The following is a 13,997-nucleotide window of genomic DNA, read 5'->3' as shown; positions in this document are numbered from 1 at the left end:
TGGAAGGGATGGAGCCTTGGGTGGAAGGGCCAGAGACAAGATCAGTCAGCCCTTAGCGCTGCCTGGAGCAACCCCCTCACCAGCACTCACAAGCCATGTGGAGTGGTGGAGTGATGCTCCCACGGCATTTCAAAAGGGCCCAGAGCTCCCAGCTGCTGCTGCTACTATTGTATCAATGGCAGCAGCTGGGACCTCTGGGCCCCTTTGAAATGTCAGGCCTCTATGCATTTGCCCCCTTCCACCCTCCCACCCCTCCCTCACCATTGGCAGGCCTGCCTGGAGATTTCCCAAGTCCAAGGCCAGCATGACACAAAATATGCCAATGTGGATAAACACTCATTCTCTCCTTGTTAGCCACCATCACCTTGCTGTGCTTTCCAGGATAAACTGCATTTCAACACTTTTCCTATTGTATTACCAAACACAGTCATGTTACACAGCCGGACTCCACATGTGCATAGGAGTACTGCCTCAGCGTGACTTCTTTTTGCTGAAGGACAATGCAGGGAGGAGCGATAGTTAATTAGGAATTGTTTCTTTTCCCACTCCTTGGAGCTCTTGCACTGCCATTGAGTGAGTCCCAGTTACGGGATTCAGCGCAGGCTGAAGGGAGCATTTCTCTTGGAGCCCATTGTCTACCTACCCAGGCTGCATGGTTTTGCAGAGGGACTGGACAACCTACTCACATGTTTTTTCATTTAAACAATAATATGTCTTCACAACTGTGATCTAGAAGCCAGCACTGCTGGGCCAACATAAATCACCACTTATTTATATGTTGATCCTGAGGAATGCACTGCCCATGTTGCTAGCATAGTATTGTGTTCAATTCAACAGCAGGAATGAGGGAGGCCAGTTAGATTTTTCTGAAGTGGGGAGTACTCTTCAGGGAAATTGTTCCCTCCTGAACATTTGGTTCAATCTGGTGCATACCAAAAGCAAACAGGCAAAACTTTCCTGATCAGTGTCAGGATGCTCTCTGGCAGGGATGAGATAGCTGTATCCAGAAAATGGGTGTCACTCCATCTGTCTTCATTTGGGTGGTGGAGTTTTTCCATAAGTTCTAGTTACGCCCCACAAGCCCCATCCCATTACTTTACTAGGCAATACACCATTTTCAGTACTGGAGTTATTGGGGGTCCAATCTCCAAGAAGGTACGGGAATAAAAAGAGTAACAATTTTGTCAGAAACTAACCTATATACACAAAGAAGCAGTATGAAGTCGTCATCTTACTTGCCAATTCAATTCAGCTGCTGTAGTAGCTCATACCTATGGATGCCAAGACTTGACTTATTAGTACACGTGAATTACAGCCAGGGAATTAAGGAAAGCTGGAGGACTAATCAAGGAGATTCTAACACCAGCCTCTGCAACTGCTAGCCTGGTACTAGGATGTACTTTATGCACAATTACAGAGAAAAAAATGGCTGAGGTAGTATTTTTTATTGGACCAACCTCTGTTGGTGAGAGAGACAAGGTTTGAGCTACACAGAGCTCTTGCTCCACTCTGGAAAAATATTCAGAGTGTCACAGTTAAATACAAGGCTAAGGTTACCTCACCCACCTTGTCTCTCTCCTATCCTGGGACGGATGCTGCATACAACAATGGAACATGTCCAATTGGGGCAGTCTCGTGGTTTCAATACATGCCAGAATGTCATCTCAGATAAGGAGTCTTGTGATTGGCTGGTGAATGCTCCACCAGGGCAGTCAGAAGTAAATCTCTAACCATAGTCAAATAAGCAGGAATCTACTACTGTTAACCTAGAGTCAGTTCAAGCAGATTCTTTAAATATCTCAGGCTGTCCCACACAGGAATGTTAGTACTAATATTGTAGTACTTAGTTCTCATCTAGCCAAGTGTCAGCTGTTCTGTTTTGTCAGAGGAATAATTCAAGCAGAACACTAAGCCTGTATATTTTCATGTGAGGTTAAGAACATTACCTGGCCCATACCAGCCTCAACTAACAAAGAGAAAGTGCTCCAGGAAGCTCTTTTGCCTGTTATCTTGCTCAAAGATTTCTAAAGACAAAGAGCTCCAATCACCAAATCTCCCCCTGGATCACCGGGTAACGGATCCCCTACAATCACATTCCATTTATTGGCTGGCTCACTGAGACATGGCTGTTCAACTACTAGCATTAAAAAGTTACATTACCCACAAGTGCTTCTCTGGGGCTTTTTGTAAACCCAACCATCAGAAGTCAAAGTCTGGTCCTGCTTGTTCAAACTACACAGGGCAGGATTCTATGGGCCTGTATAACCCTAATTTATTTGAATGATCACTACTGAGTTTCTGGCAGCAAAATATCAAAAGGGGGAGCTCTGAAACCTCCACACAATGGAGAAATAGAACAGCATGTTTTATGTAAAGCTCAGCAGTCTTAATACATGTTTCCCCTCTCAAACAACATTTATCAGAACAACGCTGCTGTTCATGGATGGCTAATGGGAATATTTGGCAAGTTAGATTTTGCACAATAACATTTCAGGAATTGGAGAAATAGAGTTCTTCCCTGGGGTATACAAATCCTATGTCAGATAGAAGACGTACAGAAAATGTTACAGGAAGAAAAGCATATCAAGTATTTGAAACTCCATCTTAAAGCTTTGCATAGATAGCAATTATAAAATTGCAATTAAAAGCTTACACCATCATAAAATGATTGCTCTAAATACACATTATTCCCCCCTACTGGATAGAATAAAAGATGCGTAACTCTACAGTTGAGGCCCTAGACTGCTAGAGGCAATGGTGACTGTCCCTTGCTCAACAGAAGAATATGGTCTTTCATCCCATGATTACTGTGCCATCCATGTGACCATGATGTACAATAGTAACAGAGAGGTAGCCATGTTAGTCTGTACTCCAACAAAACAAAGCTGCAGAAATGTAGCACTTTAAAGACTAATGAAATGATTGATTCGGCAATGAGCTTTTGTGGGACAGACGAAGAAGTGGGTCTGTCCCACGAAAGCTCATCACCCAATCAATCATTTTGCTAGTCTTTAAAGTGCTACATTTCTGCTGCTTCATGATGTACAACTTAGTCACAACCACAAAGCTGCTGGGGAAAAATGCATTTAGTCACAACTATTGGGAGCTTATTCTGTGCACTCCCTGAAATGCTCATGGATATTTAGCACACTATATAGATGCTCAATTTCATCTCATACCTCCTTGTTATGTTTTCTAGGCCACCCCAAAATTTCTCTCCCTCTGTCAGTATTTAAACATTTGCAAATATTCCCCTTACTGGTCAGATGCCTGTGGCATATATCACTGCACATCTTGAAAATGCCTAGGAGGTGATTTTACGTGTGTGAACATCACAGCTCTGAACTCTGTCCCCCAACATGTTTGCAATTATGATCTCAACAAAAAAGTCAGACTCCCTTTCAGAGCAATGTGCTTTGAAGCTACGAAAGGCCAAAAGCATGAAAAGAATAATGAGTAGATCATTTTTGTAAGCAGAATTTTAATGATCTATTCAAAAAAGACCAGATACGGCTCTGTCTGGGCAGTGAGAGCGGACTAACTCAAAGAGCTTAAGGCAAATTCAGTCTCCACTGCCCCTTCAGGCTATAAGCCTCTTCTGAGACTACTGGGAGGAGAGTCAGCCAGTGATCATTGTGACAATGACATGGTGGTACAGATACTGCTAGGATCTGGAGTGCTAGGATCTGGACTTATTTCACACAAGTTGGCAGTAGGGATTGCAGCTACATTTCAAGGCCATTTATAAGAACTGTACGAAACATATCAGAAACTGATTTCTAAAACAGATCTTGCTCACAGTGATTGAGTCCGTGGGTGGAATTAGGTAGGAATTTAGAGCCCAAGAGTGAGAATGCCAGTGTAGTTGAGAGCAAAGGAATGAGAAGCAGGAGATTTGGGTTTTATAATCCTGGATCCGCCATTATTTGCAATGTGACAGAGAGGAATTCCCATATACGCTCTGTGTCATTTCTTCCTCTGTAAAAAGAGGATAATACGGTCTACTTGTTTCATCCTTGGGCTGTGGTGTTTGATCCCAGATAATCATTAGAGCTGCACAGAAAACAATAATGCCATTTTGTGGTCTCTTCTGACACTGTGAAATCTGGTTTCATTCTGATTTGGAACAGTAGCCAAAAATTTTGAAATTCTCCACAAAAGTGAAGGGAACCCCAGCTCTAGGGCAGCCTGCAGAGTGAGCAATTTCAGAGCTATGGATCCTGGGCACTTTGGGGTCCTTACCTGGTGGATAGTCCAACCTGGTGAGCAGTGGAGGACTCAGGATCCTGGAAGCCCCATTATGTGGCAAACCAAAGAGCTGCTAAGGAGCCTGGGCACTTTGGAGCTGGGCTTCCCAAACTCATGGGCTTCCAGACAGCTGAAAACCTGAAAGCCTAGGCTGCCAAGGAGCTGGGCATGTAAGCTTGTAGGGAACCAGGCAGGGTTCTATGCGCACTTTGTTTAGGTTCTATTGCAACTCCATCAAAACTGAAATATCTGCATGAAACATTTCATTTTTGACTCATTAACATATAGATGAGAAAAACGTCCGTCATAGAATTTCCAACCGCCTCCATTCAGTATACCATCCTTCGAGTGATTTCTTGAATACACACTCTACATAACATACTTCCCTCTTGAGAACCACCTGAGGACCATTTCTTAAAACACAGAACAGATCACCCATCTACCTGGGGTCTCCTAGCAGTATCCTCTGATGGCTGACTTGAGTTGGATTTAAAAAGGCAATGCAAAGGTGCAACATCTGTACTCCAAATCCTTGACTATTTTAAGACAGCTATGCTGCTTAGTGATTAAAATTCTACAAAGAAAATTTCTGCTTCAGCCCAAGTGAAATTCCATGCTTACTCCACTGTAAATATCAATGTCAGTTTAATTGGAGGCTGACTGATTGGCAATAAAAATACTTGTTGAGGAAAAACACACTAAAGATGAAACAGAAGAATTAAAAAACACCCTGCCATGCACAGAACAGGGTTTATAAATACTCAGGAAATTTTCATTTTGCCCAGGCTTATCTTTTCAGGTAAGCATTCCTCATTCTCCGCACTCCCACCTGGCCCACCTCTCTGTTTGTTTCCTATACCAAAAAGATTCACTTGGAAAGAAGCCATCCTCTACCCTCAGGCACTGATTAGTGAATCCGTTTGGAGAACTACTCTTCATCTTTGACAGACAGCCAGATTTCCAGAAGTCTGAAATATTGGCAGCTGTCAGAGTGGGAGACTTGAAATATACAGGCTGACTTGTCCAGAGTTTATCCACCAACAGACACAGAATATTCTGAAGCCAATCTTTTTTAGGGCTGCTTATGCTGTGCGAATGGGTAGGCATATCTCAGCTGAAAAGTTTAGGTTGCCACAGGAATTAACCTCCCAGATGTTTCTCTAATGGAACTTGCGTGTAATCTAGTGGAGAGTACACAGTACTGGGAGCCATGACCACAAGAGATCTCATTACAGTTCTATGTAACAGACGAGTCATTTATGCAAATGTGATATTTCACAAACAACCTGTTTGGTAACAAGGAAACCTGTAAAACTCTGCCCGTCATCGGGAGAAATGAGATCGTTTTCGTGGGAAAATTTTACAAAAAAGAAACCAAGTGAAAACCCTGACATTCTCTCTTCCATTGTAAGTATTTCACTCACCTGCTCAGTGCACGTGTGTGTCAACAAGCACAAGTGTTTTATGTGTGGCCTTTAAACCACACACAGATATAATACAAAAACATACATGGAATTGTCTTCAAAGCTGGAGCACTAATCATCCAAGTGACATCTTTGCTCTCCTCTTACTTCTAATCATTTTCTGTTGTCTTGACTTAGTGTAGAGCCTGATCTCACAAACACCTACTTCCTGGTTGGAGTAATTACTAACATTTTTTTTCCACTGGCTTCAAAGGGACCACTCACAGTATCAAGGGCAGTGCTGGTTACCAGGTGTCAGTAACCAAGTCCTCACACTGCACATTATTTGGGAAGGGAATAAATCTTTATAGATTATGCGTAGAACCACATCTGTAGTGCTAGACACATGCACAGAGTGTATATGGACCTAATTCTGATCACACCCGCCAGTGAGAATCAGGCGTCCAGGGTGTTCCAGAGACAGAAGCAAGATGAGATACAGAAAATATAACACTCCTGCATTAGGATCTCTAGGCCACGTTTTCTCTTGATAGGCATTTTATGGCCAGTTTATAGAGCATTCTAACATGGGAATGGAACAAAGTGAGTAGGGCCACTACAAGAGTCTTTATACTGAAAAGCCGCAGAGTTCCCTTTTGTTTGTTTTTGTTCAAAATGAAGGCTACAGGAATGACTGCCCAAGCGGATCTTCACTTTGTCCTTATTCAGTGGGATACAGCCCAGTAAGTGTCTTTTTCATTCCTGCCCTCTCAGGCCATTGTAGATTTCCAACACAGGAAGCTTGTGTCTATCCTCCACTTCCCAAGAAGGCTGGATGACACAGGAGAGCTACGCTCTAGAGCGGGCAGAACAAGTGACGACAGGACAGCTAGCTCTCTCACTTGAGGGGTAAGCACACCGCTTCACTTGCTCCCTCAGTGTGGAGAGCCACCAACTCAAGAGCTGCATTTCATCTTCACGTACACTTTTCTCAGCTCATCTATCTGCTCCTCACTTTGCCCCATTTACATACCCCCACATCACGGTGCCAAGCTGGGCTTGATGCAATTCCTCTTAGCTCACAGCACTGCCGTGCCTCTGTATGACACTACCCCTCTTCCCACTACACCTCAAAGCTCCTCTGTTGCTGCTAGCCTAGTGCTGAAACCTAAGTCTCTTACATGCTGGACAAGAGGCCAGGCCCTGAGAACTTTTCTATTTCCAAAGGACAGACTACTTGACTACCCGGTTAAACACTTCTCACCAGCCCATCCACAAGATTAAGAACTCTACTGAGTCATGTGTCCGGCAGTAAAGACCATATCTAGAGGGCAGCCAGCCTTGAGTCTGAAAGCAACCGTAGAAAGGAACATGCTGTTATGCAGAGAGTACAGGCAGGTGTAATGAGCACAACTCTCTGCTTACCTGAACCCCTGGGGGCAGACACAGGTGTAGCCATTGACTGCATCGACACACACAGCACCATGGCGACATTTGTGGCCCACACAGTCATCGTCGTCAGTTTCACAGTGTTTGCCACTGTAGCCAGGTAGGCACTCGCATCTGAAACACAAAAAAGATCATCACCTGAAGGCTACATCCTTAGCATCCATGGTGAGAACACACTCACAGCAACATCCAATTTGATTGAGAAATATGGTTCATGATGTAAAGATGGCAGAGATAAGGCTCTTAGAACAGTCAAACAGAAGAGCTAAACATCAGTATTCAGAACTAGTTGAGCTCTTTCAGACTTATCTTAGGCCATACTACAATATCTTCTCTTTTACAAGTCTGCTAATGAAGTGACACTGTGTTATTCAGGTCCGAGTTTTCTTTGAGAGAACTAAGTTTACTTGGCCAAACTTATGAAACTGTTTGACATGTTAGTGACTCAATTTTAGACCGACTCCAGTTTTTATTTTAATAGCACCCATTCAGCCATCTGAATCCCAGCAGGGCTGCCAATCAGAGAGCTGACATACAAGAATGTTATTTTGGAAGCCACCCAGGGAAATCCTGGCCAGTGGATGCCAGGCACATTGCAGAGGTAGTACAGTGCATTCAAGAATTGGAAAAGAGGATCCTGATTACTTGTCTCCTATGATTGAGCTTCATAGAAGCCACAAAAGACAGAGAGGGATTTTTCCTTCAGACAAAAGAGAATATGCACACACCTCTTTATGTAAATGTGTTTGAGAGGCAAAAGCAAATTTAAAAGAGATGATCATCGGTTTTTACACCACCACCTGTTTGCTCTTCCATGGTAGATACTCTATGAGAGCACTAACAACTGAATGTTTCCAAATCACACCTCCTGCTGAAATGCTGGTGTGATGACTCTTTCTTGCCATTAGGTGGCAACTTGCTCCTAAGAAGAAAGTCTAGGTGATGCAACCAAAACTGCAAGCATCGGCCTTTTTATTATTATTATTTTTTATTACAGTTGTTAAGTTTGTTGTGTTAAGGATGTGTCAGCATTTCCATTATAAACCCCATTTTCAGAGGTTTACAACTTGACCATAAAAAAAAGTGCTCTAGGCTGAAATTTGGCATCCAAGGTCTCAGGCCAGGAGCTGATCTTTTCCCAAAGTTGAGCAGACTCTTTCTGAGTCCATAGACACTAAATTTCAGTCTGGCTTGAAGGCAATTTAGTCCATAAACTGCATTTCACTTCCCCCAGCTGGATTTTATTCCACAGCTGGAAAATAATAAGCATATCATTTAAATAAAAAAAAAAAGGAAGGTGCCACAATTATCTCCCTGATGCGCATGTGTGTTTTACAACACATAGGTCTGTATCTCCCTGAATTCTGGATTACCCCCCGGGAGTGATTACAATCACAGCTTTCACACACACAAGGGCAAATGTAACCTCCTTTCCTAGCTGCCAGGGCCCTTGGAATGGGTACAGCACACGGAAGTTGGGGGAAGAGGGACAGAAAAGAGGATGGATAGAGGTAGGCCCTGTTTATCCCATGTGGAATAAACCCCTGACCCACATGAGCTCAGTGGGGACTTGTACAAAGGCAGAAAAGAGAGAGGCATAAGCAAGACAAGGGAGGTGGTACTGAAGGATTCATTACCATGAAGGTGCTTCTGTCTTGTCAACCCATACACCAGAATTGTAAGATGCTACATCTACCCTCCCTTCCATTCACCCCCACCATCCTGAGGGGTGGATGAGAGGGAGGATAGAAAGATATCTCCATTCCAGGGACAATTATTGGGTTCCGAGTTTAGGATTTGTTCCTTAATGAGAACTTATATGTGATTAATGATCACCTAGTGTCCACCCTCAGGGAATTATGGGCCCCCTGGACACAGTGCCAAGTGGGAGTCGAGGGCACTCAACATTTTGCAGGAATGGCCCCTTGTGATGGGGTGTCCAATGTCCAGTCCACATAAGGCCTGAATGGGGTAAGGTGGCTAGGTGGACCACGCGGAGGAGGAGCCAGGGAGTAACATGGCTTAATTAAAGAGGAAGTGGAACTGACCAGGCATAGGAAGGGCCTGTATGAAGCCCAGTAGGTGAGAGTAGAAGGGCTACAGAGAGACAGAAAGAGAGAGAGAGAAAGGTGGCAGTCACTGTCACGGTGAGAGAAGGCAAGGCAGCAAATAGCACAAGATACAGCAGTATGGTTTGGCATTGTGCTGCCCTCAGCTATTTGTTGTTGGATGCCTGGGCTGGAACCCAGTTGTCATGAATGAATGCCTGTAAAGGGTTAAATCCAGAGACAGTGGGTTCACTGTTGGCAAGTAACCAGATTCTCTCCAATGTTCTTACACACCTGCCTCAACAGCTGGGGTTTCCCAGTCAGGCACTGGGCAGTGGTGTTGTCAAGGAACAATGAAAGGGACAATTAAGGGACAGCCTGAGGCAGTGGTTCCCGAGAGACATTGAGAATGCACCTCCCTTCACCCTGGCCCCTGGAACAGGAAGTTACAGTGCCCTGGCCAGATGACCAAGCCATGATGTGGAATCAATTGAGTCTTGAGAGAGCGAGGCACAGAAAGAGTGACAGGGTACAAACACTGGCAGGGGCATCAGCCTGGCAGTGCTAATCCCCAGACACGGCCAGTAGGAGGTGCACCAGCAGTGAGCGGAGCACCCTGTGACACCCCTGTATTTGATTATTCTCTCTCTTTTAAGCATTTGTAAGTATTAATAATATTGGCTCTCATGTGCCATGTTTTATCCATTGACATGGTGTGCAAAGCAGCCAGCACCATAGCATCTAGGTGTCTACAGCCATCTGTCATACCCCTGTCACTGTGCAGTGGCTGGGTAAAATAACACATACCAGTCAAACTCAAATAATCTGATATGAGAAAGCAACGTGTATGACTGAAAAAGTAGCTAGTAGAGCAAAATCTGATCATTTAGATCCTCTGATTGTGGCATCCCTCAAGGGGCCAGAAACAGGTGGAGCATGGGTTGGTTAGGGTCAAAGATTTGATGCAGTGTGGATTCACCAAGTTCCTTCTCCATCCTCCCTGCGCTAAGGGTCTCAGCAATGGCCATATGTAGGCATTCTTTAGTTGACATTCCATTTGATATCTTACTGGCATGCAATACATCTTGGTGGCCGCAGGAACAGCGTGAATAATATAGCATGACAGATAATAAAACACAGCTGAAGATCATCCCTTCCCCAAACTCTGTAAGAGCCGAGCAAAGCTTTTCATCAACATTTCTCTGTCACACATGCAAACAAATAATGGCCATCTGAAGATTTCATGGGGGGAAATGCAGCATTTAGTCCTGTTGCTTTTTATTGATCCCTGTTGTCCTAATATAAAGTGATGTAATAATAAATGACGTGCAGTTCCTTATTCGACGCTGCCACGGATCACTCTTACGATGTGTACTGGCCATCACAGTAATGATGGAACCAGGGCTGCATTAAATCAGTGTTGCATGCTGTCAGGTAATAATTCCGTGCTTTGGAATAATAAACCATATTTATATCGTGCTCTAACAGACCACGGTGAGTGAAAAAACATGCTTCTTTTCTGAAATTATTTTTAAAGACATGTCGTTGCATTAGCTAATTTTTTGGTCTGGGATACAGAAATCTGGCCTTCTAATCACAGCACTATAAAGATCTGGAGACAAGAAGTGAGGAAAACCACCTGCAATTCTAGCAAGGAGGAAAAAAAGAAAAGCAGCAAAGAGCTCAGTGCAGCCAAAAGCAAATACAAACATGACAGCTTATTTCCCAAGCTGAGATTTTGCCATGCCCTTTTGAAGCACAGAATTCTTTTCCATTCGGTAGTCATTTTACACTGTTTTTTACTTTGTAAACCTCTAGGCTGGATAATTTGGATGTACCCCACCAAGCACTTGAGGCCCCTTTTCAAACCTGAGCAACTACTCAAATTTCAGGGTCCTGGGACTATTCCAGTTTACAAGGAATGTGTGAAATCCGGCTTCTCTAAACACAGGCAGAACCAATATCAGACTTAAAATTGCACTCTCTACCTTTTGCCCCAAGTACTTGAGATACCATAGTTTGCATTGGCTGCCTCTTAGGATGTTTCTACTGCAGCTGGGAGTAAGCCTTCCAGTCTGGACAGACAGACTCACGTTAGAGGGGTTGGCGTTAACATGCTAAAAGTAGCAGTGTGGATGTTGCAGTTTAGGCTGGAGGTCAGGCTCTCAAATATGGGGGTATGGTAGACTCAAGAGCTCAGTTCCAGCCCAAAATACAATGCTTAAGCTCCTCTGAATCTGTCCATTCTCTCTTGCAGTGGAGACATATCCTTAAGGTCTCACTCTCCAACCTCACAGGAATGGGAACACATAACTCCATTCCTTCAACCACTTTGCACAGGGGAAAGTGTCTACAGAAGTAAAAGCATCAGAGAGTCCAGCACATACATTTTAGGGTTCAAGTATTAGTAAAAGTTCAGTCTACCCGAAGAACCATCATGTACCTAATATCCCAGTGAACCAGCTGATGAACAGGGCTGCAACAGGACGGTGTTGCACAGAACAACCTGGAGGTAACCAGTAAAAATTTCTGATTAGCACTGACTTGATGTAGGGCTTGGACCCTAAGTCCCATTTTCAAAAATGACATGAGCACCTAGGAACCAAAATCAATCGGAATTAGGCTCCTCTCACTTAGTTACTTGCAAACAGTTTACTTGGGCCTTCTCTGCTGACAAATATCCTGCTCAAGAATGCTCTCCCTGCAACAGATACTACGGCATCGTCTCCGTGACACTCAAGTCTAGATTTTTGTTCGGCAAGGGGAATTTTACTTACTCTTATGTTTGGGGAATGGGTGTGAGAGGTGTGTTCTCTTATACCTGCACTGAGATTTATTAGACTATGCTCTCTTTGACTTGGCTTGAGACCTGTGTTTTCTCTAGCACCCTGGGGATTTGAGGCATGGGTCCCTGTAAACATCAATCTTAATTATGAATCAATTTTTATAAGTCCAAATACTTATACTTTCCTGCCTCAGAAAACCAGCACTGTATCCCTCCTGGGTTTATTGCCTAGAAGTGAAATGGTAGACAAAAGTGGTCAAATATACGAGACAGTGCTGCTGTGTGAACCAGTGTCATTTTGTGCGTAGCACTGCACACCTCATATTAAATACATGCCAGGACCACAGAAATATTTAGTACGTGTCAGAGAAGAGGACTGCTGAGTACACTGGTAAAAAGATAAGGAGCTTTCCATCACTGGGTCATTGATTTGAATTTGGCCGAGGCCCATAGGGACCAAACATCACAACCAGAAAGCTGCTCCATGTGAAATCATCACTGGTGTCAGTCTACACATGAGTGGGCAGAGATCCATATAAAAATAAAAAACAGAACAATCGTTCTGGCTAGAGGCCGAGAACTGATTGGGCAAAGGAGCTAACCTGCTCTCAGGCCGAGACACTGCCTACACACCGATGTAGAGGGGTCATTAGTAAGGCAAAATGGTGGACAACCCTGCTTGGCTGCTACCTGTTAGATAGCTGGCCTTTGCATACACAGTGCGACTAAACATACTGTTTGGGAGAGTAAGACAGTATTATTTCATTACTATTATTTTTACAGCAGTATCTGGATGAGGGTCAGGACTGCGCTGCATGTGGCACACATCATAAATTAAAAATCCCTCCACTGAAGAACTTACAACTGCTACAATGTCACTGCAGTGAATGGGGTGTGTTATCTTCATTAAGTGCTGGGTATTAATGACAGGGAGGGGGATTATTCCTCCCTGATGGATAGTGCCAAGACCATGCCTAGAAACCGTGCAATACAGTTTGGGTCTGAAGCTGTCTCCATCCTCTCAACTCTCAAGTGGCATGGAGCGTTTTGCATTAATTTATGAATATTCCATTCTGGGACCTGTCAGAGAACTTTGAACCAGGCATAGGAAATGACATGCTCCCTCTGCCTTGTAACATGCTGCTGCTAATGGATTAACCAAATGATGGATTAGCTGAATGAGGATGTGTGAGGCAGTGTCAGGTCATCAGCAGGTATCCCTGTACCATGCAGAGGTGGTTACTTCAGGAATTGTCCTAAATCATTTCACAGTTTCCTTGCCCTCAGAGGAGTTGGAGAGGCTCTTTCCTGAAATTCTTCAGCTACCAGACAGCCATGTGACCCTGCATGAAACATCTGTTTAGCGGAGACTAGTGTGGGTTCAGCTCTCTGAAAGACACAGCACTATTGAAACGTGTTTGTAGTGTGGTTACTTGACAATTTAGTTCTGACCCCCTTCATTGGTCATGACATTCATGAGCCTAATTTATTATTTTTTTAGTAAGCAACAGTTTGTGTTAGCTGCTAGACACAGCCCCATTCCACAACCCATGGTCAGTCAGACACTGATAACAGTCAGAACAAGATTGTTACTGCAGCCATACACACCTCCTTCCCTTGCTTCAGTTTCAGTGGGCAAATACCTGGCTCTGTGGCCTCCCCAGTTTCTTTCTTAGCCCCTCATTTTGAGTGGCAAAATCAAACAGCCATCAGGATGGGACTAAGGTGCTACATTGGCAGCTTTGACTGGGAGCTCAACACACAAGCTGGCTTCAGCTTTCCTATAAACTTTCTTGAAATCTCCTGACTTCCTCACTCTTTTCCATATTAGAACATGGGGTGCATTTTCCCCATAACTCCTTCAACTGAGGTCTATTTTTGAACCTTTGCTGTGACTTATCCCGTTAGCAGCATAGGAAAGAGGCTCTCACTCTTGCTACCTTCTTTCATAAGCCCACTTTTGCCAATGATGAATATTCATTTCAAATACCTTCTCTCTCTAGGGATCTCTAAATGCACTACAGACATTAGTAAATTAAGCCTCACACCTTACCTCTGGGCTCA

General features: G+C 43.9%; 1 protein-coding gene across 2 annotated transcripts in view; it reads right to left on the bottom strand.

The window, feature by feature from the left end:
- SLIT3 (slit guidance ligand 3) overlaps positions 1–13,997 on the bottom strand; it is a 738,435-nt gene that overhangs the window by 30,030 nt on the left and 694,408 nt on the right. For both annotated transcript variants that reach the window (XM_075009368.1, XM_075009369.1), the window contains one exon: positions 7,077–7,214. In XM_075009368.1, coding sequence (XP_074865469.1) covers positions 7,077–7,214 — 138 coding nt within the window. The remainder of the gene's footprint in view (positions 1–7,076; positions 7,215–13,997) is intronic.

Source organism: Carettochelys insculpta, chromosome 15 (genome assembly GCF_033958435.1).
Source record: "Carettochelys insculpta isolate YL-2023 chromosome 15, ASM3395843v1, whole genome shotgun sequence".
Classification (NCBI taxonomy): Eukaryota; Metazoa; Chordata; order Testudines; family Carettochelyidae; genus Carettochelys; species Carettochelys insculpta.
The sequence above is the reverse complement of the archived record's forward strand: the minus strand, read 5'-3'. Positions and strand labels throughout refer to the sequence as shown.